This window comes from Taudactylus pleione, unplaced genomic scaffold, assembly GCF_031769625.1.
Source record: "Taudactylus pleione unplaced genomic scaffold, aTauple2 ptg000230l, whole genome shotgun sequence".
Lineage (NCBI taxonomy): Eukaryota > Metazoa > Chordata > Amphibia > Anura > Myobatrachidae > Taudactylus > Taudactylus pleione.
The window spans coordinates 9,637,967-9,664,158 of record NW_028284632.1 but is presented as its reverse complement, the minus strand read 5'-3'; the positions used below and the strand labels follow the sequence as shown (position 1 = coordinate 9,664,158).

At 46.4% G+C, this 26,192-nt stretch overlaps 1 protein-coding gene across 4 annotated transcripts; it reads left to right on the top strand.

Annotated features, from left to right (window-relative positions):
- Positions 1–511: 511 nt before the first annotated feature.
- LOC148516984 (ciliary microtubule-associated protein 2-like) lies at positions 512–22,814 on the top strand. Of its 4 annotated transcripts, XM_088479369.1 has the most exons (10): positions 512–648; positions 3,623–3,710; positions 4,206–4,364; positions 4,442–4,564; positions 5,134–5,269; positions 5,336–5,479; positions 17,755–17,923; positions 19,535–19,663; positions 19,923–20,044; positions 21,301–22,814. In XM_088479369.1, exons 7-10 carry the CDS (start codon positions 17,786–17,788, stop codon positions 21,389–21,391), a joined length of 480 nt encoding a protein of 159 aa, XP_088335495.1. In that variant the 5' UTR covers positions 512–648; positions 3,623–3,710; positions 4,206–4,364; positions 4,442–4,564; positions 5,134–5,269; positions 5,336–5,479; positions 17,755–17,785; the 3' UTR covers positions 21,392–22,814. The 4 variants fall into 4 exon arrangements, with proteins under 4 accessions (XP_088335495.1, XP_088335496.1, XP_088335498.1 ...); XM_088479370.1 differs by lacking the exon at positions 4,442–4,564; XM_088479372.1 differs by having other exon boundaries at positions 4,206–4,564; positions 17,755–17,836.
- The last annotated feature ends 3,378 nt before the right edge of the window (positions 22,815–26,192 follow it).

Below are 26,192 nucleotides of genomic sequence, written 5' to 3'. Positions count from 1 at the left end.
ACTTGTTCCATGTTTTATTCCTCTTTAGCGATGCATATATTTAGCGGGTTGCCATGTATTTGCTATTATACCTTCATAGTCTCTATGGTAACCATGGGTAACATATTCAATAATATATTGTGTATCCACATGCTGCTTTTGCCAACTAGCAGCTAATTATGAGGTTAACCCATATATCTTGGTATACTTAGTGTATTTTGTATATTTAAGCTAGTATATATTGGTCCTCATATGCTTTTATATTCTCTCCCTGTATCACCCCATTAGCACTATTGTGCTTTAATGTGATTTTTCTTTGATGCATGTATCGATGTTTCATTTATGTTCTGGATTCATTTATGTTTTGGATTCTTATATTTATATTCATATTTATTGTACTGCATAATTTGTGCGCATACACCTATGCACTTTTTGTTTATGTGTCACTTTTTTGACTCCTCCCCGCTTCATGCAGACAGCCGCGCAGTGTTTCTTTATGTCTCATTTCTTTTTCCGTACCCTTCTTAGCGTCCAGCGTTACCTTGGTGTTTTACTCCTGGACTGCAATTACACGCGTCACGAGCCGTGACGTCATACACTGTGCGCCTTCCTCCCTGACGGCGCGTGAGGATGTTCATGGACACCATTGTTTGTACACAGCTATTTAAGGTAAGCTTCCTTATTTGTCACACTTTTACACCCTGATGACAAGACCGCTCAGGTCTTGAAACGTTGGCGAATAAAGTCACTTTTCTTCATTTATAAAGACCGTGGAGTGCCGCCTGTTGCTGTTTTCTGACAGACATCGCATTTTTATATCATTTTAAGGAAGGCATCCCGGCATTAGCATATTGGAATATTGAGTGCCCCTCTACATGTTCTATATATGTATGTATATATTTCTATAGTGTCCTGTAGAGTGTGTGTGTGTGTGTGTGTGTGTGTGTGTGTGTGTGTGTGTGTGTGTGTGTGTGTGTGTGTAATAAATATATATAATACACACACACCTACCTATCTGGCACTTCACCTGCCCAAAGGATGGGGAGTGGTGGTGGGCGTGGGCAAAAGTTTTGCCTGGGGTGCCTAGAAGCCTTGCACCGGCCCTGGACACTTCCCATCGGGTTGGACATGAAAAATATAAAATGCCACTCGCAGTCACTGTAAAGCACGCCAAACTTTACACTGATTGTAAGTGTCATTTTATATTTTCACTTCCAACCCACAGGCAAGTGGTAGCTTACAAAAGCCGCCACTTCGTAGGAAAAAAAAAGCCCTAAGTGAAAATTCCTGGCAAAAATCTTTAAAATCTGAATTTTGGTATAGATGCCCGGTTACCCTGTACAAGATGCATGTTGGGGCACACAATCTTCATTGGAGATGTTCTGCAGACCCTGGCTCTCCACTACACATTTGGTGGGAATGTTTTAAGCTCCATCCCTTGTGGAATGATGTAATACAAGTTTCCACTGAGATCCTTGGGGAGGCCCAACTGATTTCACTTTCCCATCATCTCCTAATACAAGAAGTATCTGTTGAAACCTTTGAACAATGCCGCAAAGGCAGTAATCCACATTCGATGAAGATCCTTCCCCCATCTGAACGGGTTCCACTGGTTTTCTGAAATTGACATCTCTGCAGGGGATAATTGTGAAGTTTTTAGAGAGATCACTTTAAGTCCTACGTTGATACACCACTATAATAGCTAATGGGCTCCCTGGTAGCCCCGACCTCCTTACCCAATCTCTTTATTCCATCTCCTTATCTGTGATGGGTTTACATTTGATTCACATGACTGACCTCAAACCCACCTTCTTTGAGGTGAATATTTCCCTGATGCCAGGGGGGTAGGGGGAATGCATCACCGGAGAGGTAGGTTTACACAGGACATCTCCGGCAAGTGCAATTTGTTAAATAACGGCGCTAACACATTCTGTATCACTGCAGTAAATGGCGATACTCAATGTGTTTCAGCGCATATAAAAAAGATGGACTGATAAATATACGCCTTAAGTTGTAGATTTCAGATGAAGGATTTAAATCTTACATATTTCTCACTAGCAAAATCATTATATGGCAGAGGTTCCCAAACGCTGCCATTACAGTCCAGGTTTTAAGGATAAATCCATGCTTGAGCCCATATAGTTAAATCAAATTGAGTGAGGTACTAATTACCGTATATACTCGAGTATAAGCCGACCCGAATATAAGCCGAGGTGCCTACTTTTACCACAAAAAACTGGGAAAACTTATTGACTCGAGTATAAGCCTAGTGTGGGAAATGGCAGCAGCTGGTAGTGCCCCCAGTAGTAATTCCCCCTGGTTGTGCCCCCAGTAGTAATCCCTCCTGGTAGTACCCCCAGTGGCAATCCCCCCTTTTAGTGCCCCCTGTAGTAATCCCCCACTGGTAGTGCCCCCTGTAGTAATCCCCCCCCCCTGGTAGTTCCCCCAATGTTAATCCCCCCCCCTGGTAGTGCCCCCAGTGGTAATCCCCCCTTTTAATGCCCCCTGTAGTCCCCCCCCGCACTAGAGAGAGACTTAACAAGAATAAAAAAAAAAAATCACTTACCTGAAACTCCCGCTCCTGGTCCAGCCGCTATCTGCTCCTCCGGCCGCTTTGCATGGGAGAGACGTCGTTATGACGACTTGTCTCCCATCACCCACTGCGGGAGCCAGAAGATGGCTCCCGCAGTGGGAGCAGCAGCAGCCGCTGAGAGTCTGACAGACTCTCAGGGGCTGCTGATTACACCAAACACGCAGCAGCCGGCTCCGGCGGCTGTGTGTTTGGCAGTGTGTAGCGCTGACCGAACTCCGTCCGGTCAGCGCTACACTTGACTCGAGTATAAGCCGAGGGGGTACTTTTTAAGCACATTTTTTGTGCTGAAAAACTCGGCTTATACTCGAGTATATACGGTAGATCACCTGTGCTCAAGCATGGATATCCTTAAAACATGGACTGTATGGCGGAGTTTGGGAACCTCTATCATATGGTCAGGAAGCAATTACTTACTTATGTAGAATCAGTCATGGTTTGCGGTCACTGGGCCTGATTCATTACGGATCGCAAATTGGCCGATGGTACGTACTTCGCATGCATTGCAGTGCGCGTACGTGAGTTAGCATTGCGATCGATACAAAGCCATCACAGACTGAAGGACAGGAGGGTGTTTGGGGGTGGTGACGGGGGAGTGGCTGGAGAAACGTTGGCGTGCCTGTCCGTTTGAACGCCGTTGCATGGACGTGCATAAATTGTCCACTGCGACGGCATACACAGCTTGAGTACTCACTGCGTGCAACGAGCAATTTCTGAGTAAGGTCATACCTGCTGTAATTGTGCGTGAGGGGCCGATGTTACTGGATGTTCCCGATGTATACACAGCACTGCAAGGTATTACGGATGTGACATAGCGGTAGTGGGCGTCTTTATGTTGGCTGTGCGACGGCATTGCGATAGCATTCATTAGCATATTGTTTCAGCACACCTGCGTGCGTAATCGCAGCCGCGATTGCAATAGTTATCCGTAGTGAATCAGGCCCCACTGTTCTTTAATGTTTACACACTTCTTAGCCACGAACCAATGAGTGAACAACAAATAAATTTTTTTACATAAATGGTTACATTTAGATTTTCTATCTTATCCCATAGATTTGATGTATCTGCGGTTTATCCTGAATTTAAGAAACCTGGTTCCTACACACAAGTACCTTACTGCAAGAGGGCAACTTCAGAGACAGTGAGTACATATATGATACACCACTGGCTAAGAAACTCTAAAGAACATATTTCATAAAATATTAGGAGGGGAACATGCAGTAGCCAATGGCAACTACATAAATTAATTTGTGTCTCTAGAGTCCTGTAAAGTGATATCTGGTTGGTTGCTGTGGATTGAAACAGTTCATGCTCATTGCACCATGTTATTAAATAAGATCTAGTTGATCCAGTTGATTTTAGATTCAAGAAAGTTTATGAAAGATGTGCAGTTCAAGACTACATCCGAATAACAATAATGTCCTTTTAGAGGTCACAGGACACCACTTACCCCCTCTGTCCCTCATCTACCTAAGCCTCTGTTGATTGCAGGGCTGTATTTTATAGGGTAAGACTGGATTTCTCTATATGTTTTTCTAGAGAAAGAAAACATTTTTCACGTTTTTTCTTATTTTTAAGTAAGAATGTGAATGTTGGACATAAATTGTATCTGTAAAAAGACTGTGATTTAATCCAGGCAAGACGTTTAGGGCCTGGAACCTATAATCCCTATAATCCTTTCGTTCTGGAGCGAGTTGCATCTACGCCTGGATGGAAAAGAGCAGAAGAAACAGAACGGCTGACTGTGATGCCACATGTCCTGTACAAGGAAACATGGGAGAGGAACCGTTTGCTGGTGAGGTGAAGCTGTAATTTACACTCTGGGAAACATGAATCAATTTTCTGAAATGTTTGTATGCTTGATTACTTTAGAAGCAAAACATGGGGCCGGGTCGATACAACATAAAGTCATTTCTGGAGCTAATGGAAAAGAAACCTGCCAGCGTGCGAGGACTGTGTAACACTAAAGATGTGCGATTCAAGGACGAATTATAGGTAGAGCATGTTAAACAGTGATAGAGGAGTTCTAGGAATATGCACAATGATCCCCTACACATTGTGGGTCAGCCAAACTGTAGGCTAGTTCTAGGTACACACTGTGCATTTATGGGACCGATTAACCAATTCCCAGCCTAGTGCTGCCGGCGAACGGTCACCGTAATATAAGCATGCCCTGGCAGCACCCCCTCTGTTTTACACGGTAGCTTGACCCGACGCTGGCGAAGCAAAATATTTCCATTTTTTTGCATGTCCCCGTTGTCGGGTACAGTGTAACGCAATCTGAATAAATTACAGTAAGCTGCCATCTCCATAGAGATTTATAGGGGTGGGGGTAAGCCTCACAAACTGATTTCACTGGTGCTAATCTGTTAATAATGTAATAAAAGCACAGAAAAGCCCTTTGGTGAAAACACCAGAGAAAGGACTTTTCTCATCTTAATAAATAGACACCTGAATCAGTTCTGTACCCCCTTCCTGGCAGTGTGTGAATGATGTCACATGCAGATGAATGTTTGCTATGTGATATATTTTGTTCATGATTCCTGTTTCTGTCCTCCACACAGAATTGTACCCCAGGACCTGGAACTTACGGCAAAGCAGGGAATCCACACACTCATAGAAGAGAGGGCTTCAGAGTCTGCCAGCTCCAAGGGTATAATGGACAGCAAAACGACTAAATGTGGCTCAGCAAGCAGCAATGTAAGTGATTATGGGATGAGAGGGGCCGTGTGTCATTGCTTTCCTAATGCACTGCTCATATTTCAGGAATGTGTGCCGGGACCAGGAACCTACAACCTAAAATGCTTCATAGATGAAACCTTGAAGCACGTTGTGGGTAAAAGAGGACCTTATGACCTATTCACCGGGCCAAGATCACAGCACATCCTGTACGGACACTTTGCTACACCTGTAAGTATGCTACAAAGTGGAACGCTTCCGTTAGAGGTCATTGAATGGAAGATGCTGACCACATATAGTATGTACATGTATAAAACTGAATATAAGAAATTAGGGAACCAGCATATGACGAACTGTACAGGAGGTATACAATAGTATATGCCTGTACTTTTTTATTTTCAATTATTATATATAATCATAAATATAAATGGTATACTTCTCTTTAAGTATTGTTTGTGATTTATGGCTACCATGTAATGATCACAATGTTCCCTTGTTTAAAAAAATAAGAAAAAGCAATCTTCTCTGTTCAGTGGCCAACTTGGAAATCCAGAAGACTCGGGGCCTGATCAGAGATGGGTGATAATGCACAGACTGCGACTCTGCATGCAGCGGCTGTGCAATAATATGCTTATGCCACAGGTGGCGTCTAGTTTAAAATGACGCCTACTGTATGCATTGCAGATCCGAGGGGTGCAGCATCGGCTCACTCTGTGGGAACATCTGCCATCTGAGTAACCCTGTGTTGGAAGACGCAGACACTGGCCACGGCGTGCCTCAAAAACGGGGCCGACACATCTGTTTTCAAGACCACCCAGTCCCCAAACTGCCGCAGCTTGTCATTCATGTTGTGGCTTAGGGGGCACTGCTAGCGATCTCTCAGAACGAGATCTGCACATGCACAGATCTCACACCATTGGGTTTGCGTACATCTCTGAATAAGGCAGATCTGACCATCAGGAGGTGAGGTTGAATAACTGCACCCTATAAAATACAATACAATACAGCCACCCACAAGATTTTATGACCTCTTGATCAAAGACACTGCAGGGGTGGTAAATGAATAAATTGGATGTGGAAATTGCCAGATTTGGCCAACTTTATCTGGAGAAACTTGTAACATTGTAGGTCAAATTGGTGTTATTATTGTCCCACTTGGTGCAGTTATGGGTGGAATGTCTATAATTGTTTACGATTAGGGAACTAATACAGAAAACATTTGAATTTGTTTATTTAAAATATATTTATGCAGCAGGCTCCATAGGGTATCCACAGGGTTACCTTGGGTTATAGTCCTGGCTTGGCCATCGGGCACCACACAGTTAACTTTGTGCTCCCAGGATGCACTGGGCCCCCTCCTATAACCCCGCCCCTAGGCCAAGGCACCTCAGTTTCAGTTGGTACCCGGCCATAGTCTGGTCACTGCATGGGGGCTGCTGGCAAAAACAGCCCCGAAGTTAAGAAGACTGCAAGTGCGGCTAGTGGGGACAGTCCAGCGGAAGCCCCCACTACCGCACCTACACCCCTGCTGGCGCTGAGCCACCGGTACTGAACCAGGGAACTCGGCGGGCTTTTCTGGGGGTCCCAGATAGCGGGGCCCAGGGAGCTCAGGACTGTGGTCAGGTGCACAGGGAGCAACAAGGTAAGCACAGGGGGCGTCTGCGGATGGAGCCCACTGTGGCACAGTCCAGTGTCCTCAGGGCTGGGGGCTACCTGAGGGGTGCAGTTAGTGGAGCCAGGTACTCATCCTGCGCTACCACTAGACCACCAGGGATATGGGGCTGGAGCATTAAGGAAGCGCTCCAGCATCCTGAGGGTTAATGGCCTGCCAGAGAGGGTGCTTTTCCGGTTTTAGACTATGGGAAAGACCCCTCTCTCACTGCACCAGCTGCCTTTCTACTGAGGCTTGGCGCGCTGGTGCTTGGGATCCTCCCCCACGGCTCCGCCTACAGAACGCTCGGTGGCCATCTTGGATGCGCAGCAACGCTGAGTAGGAATGTGGAGCCTGGGTCCCCCACCATCCTACCTCTCCTACAGCTTAATGTTTGGTCAGGTAGCGCTATTCCCACTTCAGACTTAGCATCTGAGTGGTTGATGATAGTGCTGTTAGTGCAGGCATTTATTTCTGCATAGTATGTGACTTTATGCTAGCAAAGCTGTATATTTTCTTCTGTCATCCATTTTTACTGTCCCTGTTTTCTGCTCTGTTCTACCCTAATCGGTGCACACTACTGTCAGGGTGGATATTAAACCTCACAATGGGTAGTGTTTTACTTACTGTAAGGGGTCATATACTAACATATCTGGTAGTGAGGATTCCGCACATAGTGCTACCCCCGGTTCACTGTTCCAGGTGTAACGTGTGTGGGGGAGGGAGAGTTTCCGCAGGATGGGATATGCAGCACTTGTTTGTCCCTGCCTGTCACCCCTGTATTGGCCAGCACGTCCCAGGAGCCTCCTTGGGCGGTGCTTAAACTAGCTGTTAAAGCCTTGGTAGGGCGATTGTCCGCTCCTCCTGCGTTCCATCAATTGGGGTTCACGCATCAGGTGGCAGTCCCTTCCCCTGTACTTGGGGCACCGGGGCAGTTGATGGTGGCACAGGGTCCTCCTCCTCAGAGGCTGTCCCAAGAGGAACCTGCCTGGGTGAGCACTCTGGACCTGATTCAGACCCGCTCGCAAGCGCCGGCTCTGACGTGCGCACGCGCGAGACCCGGCTAGCGACGGGTGCTCCGTTGCTCTGGGTCTTGCACCAAAACGGGGCGGCTATCAATTTTGATCGACAGCTCGCACCATTTTGGAGGCGTGGCGGGGGGGTGGCTTCACAAACTGAGGCGTTCCCAAGCGAACTCCTGCCGTTTGTGGGTGGCCCCACTGACATCACCAGTGATGTCAGTGGGAGAGCTTCCGGCTCTATTAGAGCCAGAAGCTCTCTGAGGCTTGCGTCCACAAGACCCTACCACAAGCCCCGATGGACGCGATGGCCTGGCCGGTCGCAATAGCTGTGGGTGGTCACCCACAGCTATGCGAGTGGCCTGGAGGCCGCACAAAAAAAAACAAACACCCTGAATCAGAGCGAGCGCTCTTTCAGAGCATCCGTCTCTGAATCAGGCCCTCGGTCCGCCACAGTACAGAACTTAACGGACGTTTTGCAGGTGCCCGCTCTACGGCCTGCTGAGAGACCATTAGTAGCGCCACTGTTACCACATTATGACGATGATGATGTCAGATGAAGGGGAGCTCCTGGAATCTGACTCGGAACGACCCACTTAAGAGGTTGAGTATAAGTGCAGGATTTATGTATCCGGGCTAATTAAAGCTTTCCGCAGGGTTATGGAGGATGACTGTCTCCCTGAGACTGCATCGTCTTACGCATACTTTAAAAGGTAAGGCGTCAGTTTTTCCTCTCTGGTCAGCTGGTGGACCATATGGAGGAAGCGTGGAAATTCCCAGGGAGAAGGTTTCAGCCCCAAAAGAGACTCATATTCTTATCCCTTTGCAGAGGATTACTTCACTAAGTGGGACACCCCTCCTCAGGTGGATTCCCATGTGACACGCCTGATGAAGAGTGCAATCTTACCCATGCCGTCTATGTCCTCATTTAAGGATGTTTCGGACCGCAAGGTAGAGATTTACTTAAAATCCATTTACTCTTTGGCCGGGGGATCCGCCAGACTGCTCATGGCGGTCTGTTGGGTGGCTTGGGCCATGGAAAAATGGGCTGATGCTCTTTAATCGTCATTCTCCTCTGATGCTTCTGAGGAGCAGACGGTGCTGGTAGTATCCGTGATTCTGCTACTTATATTAGCGAAGCAACGTTGGATGTTAGCCTGCTTACTTCCAGGATTTCAGCAGCAGCAGTTTCGAATGCAGACGTGGAATCTAAGAAGGGCCTGGAAGGCTTGCCGTTTAATGGTCTGGTCCTCTTCGGCCCAGACCTGGATAAAATTGTAAGTACATTGGCAGCTGCAAAGTCTGCATGTCTGCCATCGCCTCAGGCTCCGTCTAGGACTGCTACTTCGTCTTTTCAGCCTATCGTCCTCAAGGTAAGCAGAAGGTGCAATCTTTTCCCAGGCCATCAGGAGCCACCAGGAAGACACCCTAGTCCAAGAAGCGACCTTGGAGTGCTAGACGCCTTGTCACCAAGCCTGAGGACAAACTCTCAGCATGAGTCGGGCCTCCCCTTGGGGAACCCCAGGGTGGGAGGCCGGCTTCTTTGGTTTGCCCAGCACTGGTGGATGATTATCACAGACACCTGGGTCAGAGAAGTGGTTTCTCACGGGTACGCCCTCTCCTTCAGCAGAAGGCCTCCCCATCAGTTTTGTTTCCTACACTCCGGAGGTAGGCCTTCATTCCACAAAGGCTCTGGAAATCCAGAAAGTGGTAAGTTCTATGCTCCAAGACGGGGTCATAGTTCCAGTCCCCCCGTCCCTCAGGGGGACGGGTTCTTATTCCAATCTCTTTTTGGTACCAAAACCGAACGGTTCTGTCCGTCCTATTCTCAACTTCAAGGCTCTCAACAAGTTTCTGAGGGTCCCTCGGTTCAGTATGGAGACTCGACGTTCCATTATATTAGCTATGGAACCTGGGGATTTCATGGTGTCCCTGAATATTCAGGATGCCTACCTGCATATCCCCATTGCTACGGCTCCTCAGAGGTTTCTCAGATTTGCTGTATTGGATCACCATTACCAGTTTCAACCGCTGCCGTTTGTTCTTTCCGTGGCTCCGCAGGTGTTCACCAAGGTAATTGCGGTCATGGCGGCTCGCCTGCGGTTACAGGGGGTTCGCCTGTTACCTTTCATGGACAACCTGCTTTTCCTAGCAGGGTCTCCGGAGGTACTTTGCAATCATCTGCAACTGACAATATCGGTGTTGCATACTCACGGCTGATCGATTGGAAAAAGTCCTCACTGATGCCATCTCAGAGGATGATGCATCTGGGAGCACTGTTGGACTCTCAGCAGCAGAGAATCTTCTTTACAGAGGAGAAGATCTCAGCCCTACATACCAGGTTACGTTCCTGTCTCCAGGGTCGCCAGGTGTTCATTCACTTGGCATTGAGATTACTGATTTCCATGGTGTCGACATTCGACATGGTGGAATATGCCCAGTTTCGTTCAAGACCTCCACAGAGGCTGATCCTCTTCAGATGGGATGGATCACATGGTCGGATTAAGGATTCTGCCTTTGAACCTCTATACACCCCTGCCTATACCTTCTGATATCCTGCCTATAAACCTCTAAGGACGACGCTATTTTGCGTACGCAGTTATACAGCAAATAAAGACTCCAGACCTAGAACCTGTGGTTCCAAAGCACAAAATATTATTCAAGCAAAAGTACAGTCAGTTACACGCTAGTTATAAGTACAATTTAGCGCAAAGGAATTATACAGACCCAAGTACAGTTATACATACGCAGCGCTCTGGACCAGATGTAGGCATCAGCAAGAAACCCCTCGTCAATCAGCATTCAGCACGAAGACTCGAAACCCAGGGTCAGAGCACACATATTTATACCCTCCAGAAATAGACAACACAATAGAGAAGTTTGTTGCTAATACCATTGGTCCTAAAGGAGAGGGCATATGTTACAAGGCATTTAACAGGTTGGTTCAAATATACACAGTCCAGCCTCTAACAACTGGTGGTCTCTGGTTTCCCACCTCAAGCAAATCCTAATGGTTGGTCATATAATGTTCATTTTGTTGCTTGAAGTCTCTGCGGTCCATAAGTTGAGAATGCCTGTTGCGATCTCTACATCGATGTTACCGGAATACTGTTGAGAGAGTATGCATCAGTACAATACCAAACATGGCTTACTTATCACATATAAAACCTTAGGCCCTGATTCAGACCCACTCGCGAGCGGCTGTCCGCTCGCAAGTGGGTCGATGTTCTGCACTGAGCATGCGCACGACGGAGGGAGCTCCGTCGTGCGCATGCGCCAGACGTGACGAGCGAAGGAAAGTCCTTCGCTCGTTGTGTCTGATCAAAGGGGGCGTGCTGTCGATGTTGATTGACAGCACGCCCCCTTTGGTGGGCGTGCCTCCCTGACAGGGGCGTTCCCACGGGAACGCCTCCCGTCAGAAGCCGGCCCACTGACATCACTAGTGATGTCAGTGGGAGTGATTTTGGCTCTGATAGAGCCAAAATCACTTCGGGGCTTGCGGTTGAAAACCTCAACCGCAGGCTCCGGCTCGCGGTTTCGATGGTCGCGATGGTCAAGACCATCGCGGCCATCAAACTGCACGCTCGTATAGGCTGTGGGTGGTGACCCACAGCTATACGAGCGTCCAGGAGGACGCTCCATAATTATGGAGGGTGGCCCTCATTCAGAGCGTGCGCTCTGCTCAGAGCGTACGGCTCTGAATGAGGGCCTTAGTTACAAAATAATCTTTATTTCATAGCAATTATAGTAAATGTGCATACTTGAATCTTATACCTTAAAGCTTATGGAACCTTGTATGTGAATATGTAATGTGTGAGTATGTGGGGTTTGATGTAAAGACGCTAGTTAGGTTTATCTGATTTGGGGCAGATGTGCACGCATGCAGCTAATAAACAGCGTTCGCATGCAGGATATTGTGCATTCGCTACTGAGCGTCATGTTAGCAGCTTAACTGTGCTTAATGTGCGGTGTTCATGCATGAGATTCCATACACATATATATATATATATATATATATACACGTGTGTGTGTGTGTGTGTGTGTATATGTATATATATATATATATATATATTTATCCATACACACACACACACACACACACACACACACACACACACACACATCTCATTCCTTATTTACAGTTCCAAACTGTAATGCAAATGTGTTACCCCCAGCTGTGAAGGTGGGGGCTATTCTGTCTGGGTGTGGGACTAAAACCTGTTTAGGATTCAGACAAATTCAATTGTGTAGATCAATGCCTGGGTTATATTACAATTGCCACAACTATACTTGCCTACATACAGAGATTCCCAATTTGTATGTAAAACACTCACAGTATCCTGGTGCTTTGTCTATTCTGTTTACTTTTCTCAGGGGCTGCATTTCTAGTTGTTTTTGGTAGATTATCAAAAACATTGCTATCTGTACTTAGCTCGTGAGTTGTAACTTAAAATGGCGCTAGTCGCAAAATGGCGTCTTGCAGATTCTTGTTTCTAAAATGGAGTCTAGCTTCCATTCGCAAGATGGTGTCACGCACGCCAATTTCTACACTGTTCCGTCTCAGCCACTAATCCAGCTTCGACAGGATAAAGACACAGACAAGGGTGCTTTCTCCGGAGGTGTGCTTATCTCTGACTTGGCAGTGATCGCGGTGAGTGACAAAATATGTGGGTCCCAGGGACCCTCCACTTTAAAAAAATGGGGTCCTTCCTGACCGTTTCTGGGCCCCATCATAATTTATGCTTTAGAGCTCCCTATATAACTCTCAGACCTCCCCTAACCTCTTACAAATGATGCCACACAGCCATGCCCGGCCTTTACACATTATGCCGCACATTACTGCCCTTTACACATTATGCCATGCAATAATGCCCAGTCTTTACACATTTTGCCATACAGCCATGCCCAATCTTTAAACATTAGGCCGCACATTAATGCCACACAGTAATGCCCCTTACAACTGATGCCACACAGCCATCCCCAGCCTTTACACATTATGCTGCACATTAATGCCCTTTAGTCCCCCTATGCATTGCCCCCAGCAGATGACCCCCTATGCATTGCCATTAGCAGTAGTCCGCCTATGCATTTCCCCCAGTAGTAATCCCCCTATGCATTACCCCTAGTAGTCATCACCCCCTGTGAATTGTCTCCAGTAGTCATCCCCCCTCTGCAGGGCCCCCAGTAGTCATCCCCCCTCTGCAGGGCCCCCAGTAGTTGACCCCCTATGCATTGCCCCTCAGTGACCTGGGTCTAATGCCCAGGTCACTCACCTATTTGTGGGGCAAATACCTTCATTTGGGCCTAATGCCCCCTATGTAGCCTGGGCCTTGTGCCGACCTATATACCAACAGGCCTATTGCCTGAATTTATGCCACGGGCCTAGTGCCGACAACCCTGGTGGTCTAGGGAGGGGTAAATAATGGTGGCCCAAGGCCGTCTACCCGCATGGTGGAAGAGGCTGCGGGGGGGTTCTTTGATAGCTCTTTTTCTTCCCACCCCCGCAGTCCTCTTCGGTCCTCCGCTTCATACTTCTGCCACTGGCCCGTTCTGGCCAGCGGCGCCGCCTCTTCCTTTCTTCCCTCTTGATCACGCCATCTTCTGGCCTCTTGCGTTGCCGCCGGAACTGTTGCTGCGCTGCTCTTTGGGAGGTCTTCTCTCCTCCAGTCCGCCATCGGTATAGAATTTTCCCGCTCAGCCGCGTCTAAATCAAGATGCCGCGAGTGGGCGGGGCTATGACGCGGCGAGCCGCAATTGGCTCGTCGCGTCTGCCTCCTATTGGCTGCTGGACCGCGAGCTGTGTTTGGCTCGCGGCCAGTGCCAAACAACCGCCGCCGACCGCCGCTACTTGGCTTCCGGGCAGCGAGCTCCGCTTAGCTTGCGCCCGGAGCCAAGCTACTCCCGCCAAGCGGTCCCTTCACTAGGTACCCGCCGCAGTAGCTTACCCGGCGCTGGGAACAAACACTGTCCCAGCGCCGGGCACGGACGCTGTGCCGATGCTGGGATCAGACACTTGATCCCAGCACGGCTTTACACAGCAGCAGCCAATGAGAGTCTATCTGACTCTCATTGGCTGCTCTAACAGATAGCGTTGTCTGTTACTGCAGGGGGACGCGCTATGCTGTAGCCGGCTGTCAGGGATTGGCCACAGCATAGCGCGTCCCCGGGGACCCGGATACTTTAGAAAAGTGGGTCCCCGGTGCCCGATAGCTGGTAAAATACGCACTATAGCACGTATTTGCGAACACTGCTTGGTGGTTAGACATCTCACCTAAACAAGAGGCGCCCATTTTGGATCCCGGATTGGGTCCTTCTCACGACGGATGCCTGTCTCCGGGGTGGGGGCGCAGTGACAGGTCCATACGTTTTTAAGGACGGTTGACTTCAACGGAATCTGCCCTGCCGATCAATATATTGAAACTTCGGCCCGTGTTCAGAGCGCTGCTCCATGCAAGACTGGTTCTGCAAGGGAAACCCGTACAAGTTCAGTCAGACAACGCCACCATGGTGGCTTACATAAGCCGTCCGGGCGGAACTCTAAGTCAGGCAGCTCTAAAAGAGTATACCACATACTGACTTGGGCGGAAGACAATATTCCCAGCCATCTCGGCAGTGTTCATTCCAGGAGTACTCAACTGGGAAGCGGACTTCCTCAGTCGACACAATGTACATCCAGGGAAGTGGTCACTTCACCAGGAGGTCTTCCAACTCCTGGTGGACAAATGGGGTTTTCCAGAGATAGACCTCATGGCCTCCAGACACAAATGCAAGCTAAGAGTGTACGGGACCAGAACAAGAGACGCAGAGGCTCTCCTGGTAGACGCTCTGTCGGTTCGGTGGACCTTCCAGTTTGCGTACCTGTTTCCTCCTTTCTCCCTTCTTCCTTGGGTATTGAAGAAGTTCAAGCAAGAGGGAGGCATGATCCTGCTGGTGGCTCCAGCGTGGTCGGACGTCACTGGTACTCAGATCTTCAGAGTCTCGCCATAGACGCTCCGTTGCTGTTTCCTCAACGTCCGGACCTGTTGTCTCAGGGTCCTTGTGTTTACACGGATTTGAGTCGTCTGTCTTTGACGGCGTGGGTCTTGAGACATCCATGCTTCGGAAACCTCCTTCTGCCAGGATTTACCACAGGGTATGGCATACCTTCTTTGAATGGTGTCGCCCCAGGGGGTACGATTCCCAGGTATTTCGGATATCCAGGGTTCTGGCTTTTCTCCAGGCAGGATTAGATAAGGGTCTTCGTCTAGCCTCATTGAAAGTACATGTTTCCGCACTGTCTGTGTGGTTTCAGTGGAGGATTGCTCCACTCGCGGATGTTCGCACCTTTTATGCAGGGTGCTCTTCGCATACAGCCTCCCTTTGTGCCTCCTGTGGCTCCTTGGGAGTTGACCTCCATTTGAACTACTGGGCTCAGTGGATCTCAAATGGCTCACAGCTAAGACTGTGTTTCTCCTGGCTATTGCTTCCGCCAGGAGGGTGTCAGATTTGGGGGCTCTTTCTGGTTTTTCACAGCAGCAGGGCAGTGCTTCGGACTTGCCCTGGGTTCCTGCCTAAGGTGGTCTATAGTTTCCACCTTAATGGGAAAATTGTAGTGCCGGCCTTTAACTCACAAGACCTTGTGGTATGAGCTCTACGGTTTTACCGTACCAGTTCCCTTAGGAAGTCGGACACTTTGTTCGTCCTCTATGGTTTCCATAAGAAGGGTTGGCCGGCCAACAAGCAAGCGTTGGCCAGGTGGATTCGCATGGCGATTTCTGAGGCTTACAGTCATGAGGGCATTCCTGTTCCGCCCTCTGTTACTGCTCATTCTACGAGGTCTGTGGGTCCATCATGGGCAGCTCGCCGTGGCACCTCGGCTGTTGAGCTTTGTAAGGCGGCCACGTGGTCCTCTGTCCATACCTTTTGTAAGGTATTATGCATTTGATACCTTTGCCTCTCAGGATGCTTCCTTCGGGCGGCGGGTTCTCCTTTCTGCACAGGAGCGCCCCCACCGTTGAGGATACTGCTTTGGGAACTCCCAAGGTATCCCTGTGGATACCCTATGGAGCCTGCTGCAGAAAATAAGAGAGATGGTAAGAACTTACCTTTGTTATCACTATTTCTGCAAGGTCCATAGGGTTCCACAAGGAGCCCACCCTGTCGCCCTGTGCTTCATATGGGTCTGGTTCTGGTCACCGATTTTCCGTCTCCCTGTTGTGAGAATGTGATTCTTGTGTATTCCAGACTTCCTTCTCTCTTTTTCTCTCCTCCTATGGCCTTGGCTTATTACTGAATTGAGGTGCCTTGGCCTGGGGGAGGAGGACCCAGTGCATACTGGGAGCACAAAGTTAACTGTGTGGTGCCCGATGGCCAAGCCATGACTATAACCCAAGGTATCCCTGTGGAACCCTATGGACCTCGCAGAAATAGAGATCACAAAGGTAAGTTCTTACCATATCTCTTATATATATATATATATATATATATATATATATATATATATATATAAATAATATAAAATATCTCACAAGTTTCACACTATGGGGCCGATGAGGGGTTGAATGTAAGTTGGATGCAGTTATACGCTACTGTGCACACAGGAAACTAATGTGGTTGATCACCTGTTTGCAGAGCTGTACGCATTTATTTATTTACATTTAGAATATATAATGCTACGCTTTACAAAGAACAATTCAGTCCTTCACTGCCCCAATGGTTCTTACATTCTATGGTCCGTATCCCATGAACATACATGCACACTAGGGTCCTTTTTTATCAGAAGTCAGTAAATCTACGCTATGTTTTTTGGAGTCTGGGAGGAAACTGGGAGAGCCGAAGGCCTTGGTCAGGAACTGAACTCCTGATCTTGGAACTGTGAGGCTGCAATGCTAACCACTATACCAATTCTGCTGTCCCATCTGTTCAGCCCACTGTCCCTATGCATTTGCTCGCTTTCATAGACACCATTGTTATGAATGCACCAGTCTGATAACAGCCATATCGCTGTGTACACACTACTCTGCATAGCACGCAATTCTGTTGATAGGCCTGCGAAGTGGTCATGCGACTGAGTTGCATAGGACAGCTATGGAGCATACACAGCACAAAAACACTCAGAAGCCAATTGCAACACAAACTTGCGTTCAAATCTGCATTGGCCCTTACATTGGGTTTCCTGTTCTTTGGAGAACTGGACACAAACTGCCTCATCTTTTTTGCATTTACTTTATAAGCATAGATACGGTTTTACATACCATGCCTACCTATAAGATCAGTGCTTTGAGTGGACATCAGGGACATGAATATCCACAGGATTTTTTTTTAATGCAAAACTCGGCCTTTCTGCTATCAGTGCTGCTACGCCAATCATGTGCACAAAATTCTACTAGGGTCGACCAACAACGGCTCTGTTATCCATGGCTAATGGTTTCAAACCATCAGTAAGAAATAATCAATGATTGAGCCATCAATGGTTTAACTCTGCGCATGCGCAGAACACAGCTGGCATTAGCCATTTGGATTTTGCCATTGATGTTCACCATTGGTGGCCTCCGATTGACGGTAAAACTAGTTATGATCGACATCAGACCATCGATGGTTGCCAATCATCAATGGTCGATGGCCATCCCTAAATTCTGCTTCTAGTATTCCTGATTCAATACAGATGGAGGTTAAAAATATGACTGAATGTGCTAATAGAAGTGTATGAAATATATTCACAGTGCACATGATATAGCTTCAGAACGTCACGTGCTAGACTCAACCCAGCTACATTCTCCCAAAAAGGCAAAAACAAGTGGCCAGAATATGGTGGTTATTCTGTGTGTGTATTTATGTCTGTTTCATTATATCCCTAGGAATGTTATCAGACAGAGCTAGGATACTTTGATGCAAAGTCATTCATTGAAGATCTTGAAAATGATCAAAAAAAGAAACATGGCAAGTTTGGAACAATTCATCGCTTTCCAAAAACTCCCAACGGACAGGATATTCTACAGCTCGCTTGCCCACTGTCCCCGGCCACTTGTCAGTATTCAGGATTTGATTATCCAGTACAAACCATTTGCAGGATGTCGGCTTCAAAATCTAGCATGTATTACCATGGAAACTTGGATGGGTGTGAATGTGTACAAATGCACCCTTTATGCAAATGTACACAACTATGGATGGGCCATATAATATGTTTCCATTACTTATTTGCATATTAAGACTTAGCATGATAAAATAGTATTTTGACTCCTGGCTGTAACAAGTGTTTTGTGCACTAACATTCCTGTAAGCTCAGAATTTGGGTTTAGTTGGCTGCATCCCATGGATCTAAATGAATCCCAAATGTTTGAGTTGCTGTTAAGGTCCATCCAAGTCTCCAACAGAATCCTGAATTTATACATTCCTTAATACAAAATGTATGTACTGTACATATAGAACACAGCTTTCCAGAGCTGGTTATTTAAAAGGACTGCACATACAGTATGTTAGATGGAAGGAACTGGGGGGCTAAATAAGGCATTGGAACTGCTGTGCTGGTGTCTATTGGGCATCAGATGGGCAGCATGAATCATGTGCAGAAATGATATATTGGGGAAGCTTATACTTGGCCATCCCACTCTTGCGTCTCATATTTAATTATAGTAGCCCACTGATGCTGGCTGGTGATCACGTACTTCCATGCAAGTGCTACACCACATATGCTACATAAAGGTAAATGAAGACACTAGGGGGATATATTTAATAAAGTGAGAATTTTTAGAAGTGGATATGTTGCCCATAGCAACCAATCAGATTCTACTTAACATTTAACTAGAATCTAATAGAACCTTCTAGAATATAATAGCTAGAATCCGATTGGTTGCTATGGGCAACATCTCCACTTCTAAAAGCTCACTTGAGTAAATGTACCCCTATGAGCCTATTCTGAGTTAGTTCCAATGCCGATATTCTCACATTGGTCAATGTTTTTTCAACTTTGCATGCGTTTAAATTTCAGCTTGAGCGTCCCACAGTATGTGGGTACAAAGTCGCAGGACCCAATGATACCTTTGCATGGAATCAGAAATGTATTGGGCATTCCTGAACGGTAACTGGGAGGTGGCTATTCTGACACAGGAAGATGCATCTTATGGGTGTGTTATGGGAGTTTTGCGGGCGTGTCGCAGGAGGGGTTTTGGAATCAGATGCTTAATTGCGTGCATTGGAGGCCACACTCTGACGGAGAATCTGCACCTAGCAATGACGCACCAAGCAGTAATGTAGCACCTACAGATGCACAAAGTCGCTGTCTCAGTCCTTGCACATTCCTGCGCACGGCTGTACACCAAGTGCTTATTGTAGAATTAGCATAAAGTCACAGGTGAGACTGTGACAGAAGAGCGCAAACACGTACGCCACTTTGTCTGGCTCAGAATCAGTCCCTAGAGGGGGCAATAAAGTGCACATGGTTAGTGGGGGGATCTGTGACAGTCCTCCTAGTGACTAGCTTCCAGCATCAATACTAATGACACCTAGACAATAACATCTGCAATGTTTATGTACGTGCAGCAAGAGTTCTTACAGGAAGTGTCTGTGCGGCCTGTTATGCCTGTGTTATACTAATATACTGTGTGTCACTGCATCTTGATCTATTGTTTTTCATGATAGAATTCCCCAGGTCCTGGTTCCTATGATGTAAAATCAGTGTTCGCTTCTGTGAGGCAGTCCTCGGCTCCCTTCCTGACCTCTGCTAAGCGATTTGACAGAAACTCATGCAGAGTCCTCTTTGGAAGTAATGTAAGTTTATTGTGCATAGAATATAGATGTTCTTTTTATTTCTGCATTACTGGTGCTGACTCGGCCTAAGTTAGCTCTTCCTAAGATTTTGGGTTGCTCTGCACAAACTTACACAGTAACTCCCTGAGATCTATGGGTATTTCGCACTCACATTTACAGCAAGCTTATGTCTTAGACAGACAGAGGATTAGAACCTCCGGATTATTCAGTCCCCTTGTTTCTCACATTCAGTTAATCTACTGTACTTGTCTCATTGCAGAACCCAGTCAGCGTTGGTCGATACGATATCAACAAACCCACAAGTGGCAAAACTTACCGATCCACATTTCTCTCAAAAACCGCACGCTCTTTCTCTAATCGGGAAAAAGAAAAAGCTTTCAAGTGAGTTACAATTTGGTTCTTTGGTCATTTGCATTCAATGGTTAACATACCCTAGTACAGTGGTTCCCAAACTTTGTTTGGTACATGGTCCCCTTAGGTCCTCACCATTTTTTTCACAGCATCCCTAGGCCATGGGGGAGCTATTTACTAAGATAAAGTGCATTCCAATCAGCTCCTAACTGCTGTGTTTGAAAAATGACAGTTAGGAGCTGGTTGATTGGTACTTTAGCTTTGTCCACTTTATCTCCATCTAAAGCTTAGTAAATAGACCCCTCAGCTTTGAGGTTCTGTTGGAACCTTGTGCACTAATACAATGTGGGTCCTATGACGGGAATTCCTAACACGTTTTTTCTTGCACCCCATAGAGGTGCAAGCAAAAGCAAGCTAGACTTTTCATCAGTAATAACCTGCAGTGTGCGCAGTTGAACCTTCATACTTAAATTAATCTTCCCCAAAAAAACATAGGGGGAATAGCTGGGATGAGGGACAATGGGAGATATACCCACAAAGGATTGACAGAGAAGCAGGTACATATTACATTTTGGAGATAGAGAGGGACAGATAGGGACACAGAGAGGGAGCAGAGATGCACACAGAGGATGTGACAAACTTGGGTGGGTGGACCAAAGTCAGGGCTGGACTGGTGAAGAAGAGACAACAATGAATTCTCCCATCAGGACAGGAATCTGTGCAGAGCGCTCATTCACCCTTGTTGTATTGGCAGCAAATATTTGGTGCTCATTAACCTCTTCTCACTTTGCTGCACAGAGAAGGAGGGAGGAGAAATGAGAAGACAGATGGGGCTGTACAGCACAGCCACACACAAGTAGTGCAGCCTGTGTAATTGGCTGCACTCTGACGTTCTAAGGCTAACAGGTAGCACATGGCCCAGCCTACAAATATGGTGGCCCAAGTAATTTATTTGCACCCCAGGTACCACAGAACCCAGTTTGGGAACCACATCCTTAGTATAATATATACTAACATGTGATTAGCAACCAGTGGGCTCACTGAGGCTAAAGAGCTCTAGATGCTGCCTTTAATTTATTCAAACTGTACTAGAAAAACTGATTGGTTGCTGAGTTACAGCAACTTTTGTGTTCTGTTATCTGTGCATCAGTCTCAGAAATGTCCCCCTCAGTAGTGTATTGTTTATACATCCTCTTAACATGTAAGTTGTGCCCTACAAGAAGATGGACTTGAATTCTCATTCTGACGGCCATTATATTTTCTAATTCCACTGTTTGTTGTTCTAGGGAACGGATCCAGAGATCACACAGTACTTTGCCTGTTCAGCCATTAGTAGCACCGGCTAATGGTCCTCTACTACAATCTACTACTACATGAGAGAGAGGATGAGGCTTACCGGACATCATTTTGGCTGAGAACTTGAAATGATGGATAATCTAATGTTTTATGTGTTAAGAGGAACTGTGGGAATTAATCATTAACATCTTAATGCCAAAATCTGTCTATTGCTATTAATTGCACACGTTACTCATTTTCATCAGTATAATTGTTATATATAGTGGTCTGTTTCTTATTTGTTCCAGGAGATATTCAATAGTTATTACCTCTTGTTATTTTATGAAGCACTCCCAGGTTTTCCAACAGCTCAATTCATAACACTGTCCTTCAGTGTAATTGAGGGATTCAGCATGGATGGGTAAATGAATTAGAGTCCTATGAGGGAGTAGTCACTGCTGTTATCTCCCAATAATAATTGTTGGCAATGATATCCCCCTCCGATTAAATAACTGCATCATTGACACTATAACAGATTTATATTCAGCTCACAGGGTGCTACCGCTAATAACTACAACATGATCAAGTTCAATGAAATGAGAAAGGAAGTTATACTATGGTGGTGCACAAAAGTAACCCACTAATGACATACTGCAATACAATTTTTTATAATATATTATAATACAGGTTGAGTCTCCCATATCCAAAATGCTTGGGACCAGGAGTAATTTGGATATCGGAATATTCCGTATTTTGGAATAATTGCATAACCATATTGAAATGTCTTAGGCATGGGGCCCAAATCTAAACACAGAATGCATTTATGAATCATATACACCTTATACACACAGCCTGAATGTAATTTTATACATTATTTTCAATAATTTTGTGGCTCAAACAAAGTTTGTGTACATACATGAAATTAATGTGCTTTATATACACAGCCTATAGGTCATTTTATACTTTATTTTTAATAATTGTGTGGCTTAATAAAGTTTGTTTACATTGAACCATCAAAAATCAAAAAAGTTTCACTATCTCAGTCATGCTAAAAATATTCCGTATTTCGGAATATTTGGATATGGGAGACTCAACCTGTATATTAAATAATATTAATAATATAATAAATAAATATTAATAAAGCCCAACAAAAAAAGAGGTAAAGCATATAAACCAAGGAAAGCCATAATAAGTGTTTCAGCTAATAGAACTCACACTATTATGGTATTTTAACACACTAGAAGGATCCAACTTTAAAACCACACTTTATATACATGAGTGCCTCCAACTTGAAGTATAAATGAATGACAGCACAGTAGAAGCAGATCTCACTACTTGTACTTATGTGGATGACAAAGGAAACGAATCTCAGGAATTGCCTAGTGGTGCAGGACATAACCCTGCTCTCTGGTAGGAAGATGTGCACTACTATGGTTGGAGAGAACAAAGATTTTATGCAGGGCTATATTTTATTGTTGTAAATGTGAGTGTTTTTTATGTGAAAAATATATCTGTAAAAGGTAGAATACCAGATCTATTGTTTCCCTTCATTTTCCACCACAATCGCAACAAAGAACCAGAACCAAACCCACTACTTATTAAATGTACCCCATGGTCTATAGAGGAGATAGTTCTCCTACACAAACTACAGGGTCAATGCAGAGTTGAACGCAACTCTACCGCAGATGCTCCCTCTTTACGTGCATGGAAAAGGATGTGTATGTTCGCCTAGAAGCAGAGCTGTATGCATCTGTGCTCTGCCCTGCCCACTATCCATATGCGTAGCTTATTACTTATCAACATCAGCTCACACGTGCACCAGCCTATACTTGGGGTAAAAGAATTAGCTGTATTTACGCTTCCATCCAACTTTGTATAGCCTGCAATTATGCACTGTAAGGAAATGCAAATATTCATACCACATAAATTGATATACAATTAATTAAAAAGGAGGACTTATGACTGTTAGAGGGAAATGAATCAGACCCTCTAAAGTAGGGGTGGGCAATAAGCGGCCCCCCAGCTGTTGTAGAACTACAAATCCCAGCATGCCCTACTAAAACTGTTACAATGCATGCTGGGATTTGTAGTTTAACAACAGCTGGAGGGCCGCTTGTTTGCCAACCCCTGCTCTAAAAAGAGTGGACAAGTGAAGTTGCCCATAGCAACCAATCAGCTCCGAGGTAGCATTTATCTAGTATATTCTATAAAATGATAGGTAGAAGCTGAGTGGTTGCTAAGCCCAACTTATCCACTCTTTAGAATGTTTGATACATCACCCCCCCAGAGTCATCTACTATAGCATACACTACACACATCACATCTCACACACACACACAGTTAGGGCCTTGCTTAACTGGCTACAACTTACCGAGTTGTGGAGGCTTACGCTACTTCCCACAAGGTTGCCTTATAATTACATCTTTCTCACTTTCCTGTACCTCTGTTCAATTCTTTTGTATTTTTTTCCCTAGTATTTAAAGCTCTAATATAGGTGGCGTGATCCTGCAAGTCATATTGTAGGACATCAGAGCACCCATGAAAGTGTTACAGGAGCACAGAAGAGAGATATATGTGGAATCTTTAATACCTAAATGTGCGAAAGTTCTAATATTCTATTAAAAGGACTTACAGTTTGATGTGGTCTTTGATGGAACCAAGTAAACACCTGCTGTCACGGCACCAGCAATATACCCACTTTCTACTAGTAGTTTGTGCTGGCTCACATGGGGGATGGCTCTAGTGAATACCCCAGTATGGAACAGAGCCACCCCAAGGCCATAATGTGCTTTGTTGTGAGCTATGCACATTCTGTGGCCCCCTGGCTCCTCCAGGCAGCAACTGAGAAGTTCGGGCTGAGATGACAATAGAATCATGAGACATGTTGTTAGGGATAGGCCGGGGGTCAGGAGCTGGCAGCACAGCACTGGGAATCAGTACACAAACCAAAGGTCAGTCATTAGCAAGCGTAGGGTTCAAAGTTGTACGCTAATCTGATGTTCACGCAATTGAGCGATTATCGGTGGTCTGCGCATGCGTCACAGCCACAATGAGCACACGTGGCGATTGAATTGCGATTACGGTGCAGTGAGGATTCATTTGCAAGTGATGGACAGGAAGCGAACATTTTGTGGGAGGTAACTGGGAGTGTCAACTAAAATGGAGGTATGTTCCGGGCGTTTCTCCAGCTGTGTCTGTGATCCAGTACGCAGATAACACGGCTCTGGTGGACATTCTGATTGGCCAAAGACTCACTCAGGGAGTCGATGTTTGCATTATCTGTGTCCGATGCAGCAAATGTGCACACAATTGCGGCAGGTGTGATGGCTCAGGTGGGCATCTCAGTACAAGTCCCGGCCGCTGTGCCATTAGCATATTTTCGCAAATCCTCAACTGTGAAAATCTCATCTGTGGCAGCAATAGCGCACAGCTCTGAGTCAGCATTCATTCATAGATCTCCGGGGAGCCAATACATGGAGTAATGACCGGTAATCAGCAGAGACGAGATGGAATACAGCGAGACCTGCAGGAATCCCAGGCTTGGTACTGTCAGTAAGAGAGAGGTTACTTCATTTAATAAATAAAATTATCCACCATCCATGCGTTTTGTCGTCGCAAAACGGCATATAGCATCCGCCTGCATCGTAAATCTCTTCTTCCACCAGATAGAGATGAGAGGATACTTGTGATGTGGGCACTCCTGTAACTGCCTGATATCACATTGCAAAGAACTGAGGGCCTGATTCAGACCTGGTCGCAAGCGCTGAGCGCTCGCAACCGGGTCAATGGTTCTGTCGTGCGCATGCGCGAGACCCGGCTAGCGACGGGCACTCCGTCGCTCCGGGTCTCGCAACAAAGGGGGCGAGCTGTCGATGTTGAGTGACAGCTCGTCCCCTTTGGTGGGCGGGCCGGGGGGGTGGCTGCCCAAACGGAGGCGTTCCCATGAGAACGCATGTCGTTTGGGGGCAGCCCCACTGACATCACAAGTGATGTAAGTGGAGAGATTCCGTCTCTGTTAGAGCCGAAATCTCTCTGGGGCTTGCGGCCACGAGACCCTACCACAAGGGTCTTGTCGCAAGCCCGATGGTCTTGACTATCGCGACCCTCATCATGGCCGCTCGTTGTAGCTGTGGGTGGTCACCCACAGCAATGTGAGCGTCCAGGAGGCCGTTCTAAAAAAAAAAACCCGGCCCTGATTCAGAGCGAGCGCTCTGTCAGAGCGACCGGGTCTGAATCAGGCCCTGAATTCCCCCCAAATTACTTCCCAGAAGTTAAACACCACAGCTCTAGAGCAAAGCAAAGATAATTAGCAGTTTAATCTCACTTTAGGATGATGAGCAACTGCATGGAAAGTCATATGGAAAGACTGAGCTGTACGCAGATAACAGGTAGATATAGATGTAGATGCGAGAAGATCACCCAATGAAATGTTTCTCTCACTGCACAATGAGAGATTCTATAATTATGGCAGTTACTAAACATAACAAACAGAGGTACCAGGCCTTACTCCGAGGTGGAGGCAGAAAGGTAGCGGCTGTAGGGTAATGCTGCAGCGGATGCGTGTTTTATAGAGAAGCTCACCGGCTGCAACGCGAATCCATGGCCGCACCATTGGACCTGCTGATAGTCCATGGCCGCCAGTGTCACGGGCAAGACCGCTCCCGTTAGCCCCCACCCCACAGTCATCGCCCAAGAGCCCCACTGCAATTGCATGGATCTTTATGCAATATTGATCTGCGATCCCTACTGGTAACCATCAGGACACATGCGTAGTGCTTCTCGGACGCATGCGCAGTTGGGCCCAATGCTTTTCTCTGAATCGGGCCCACAGAATGATTTGTACAGGCAGATGCTGTAAGTATATTGGTGTACAAGCATTGCTCATATGCATTTCATAAATAGT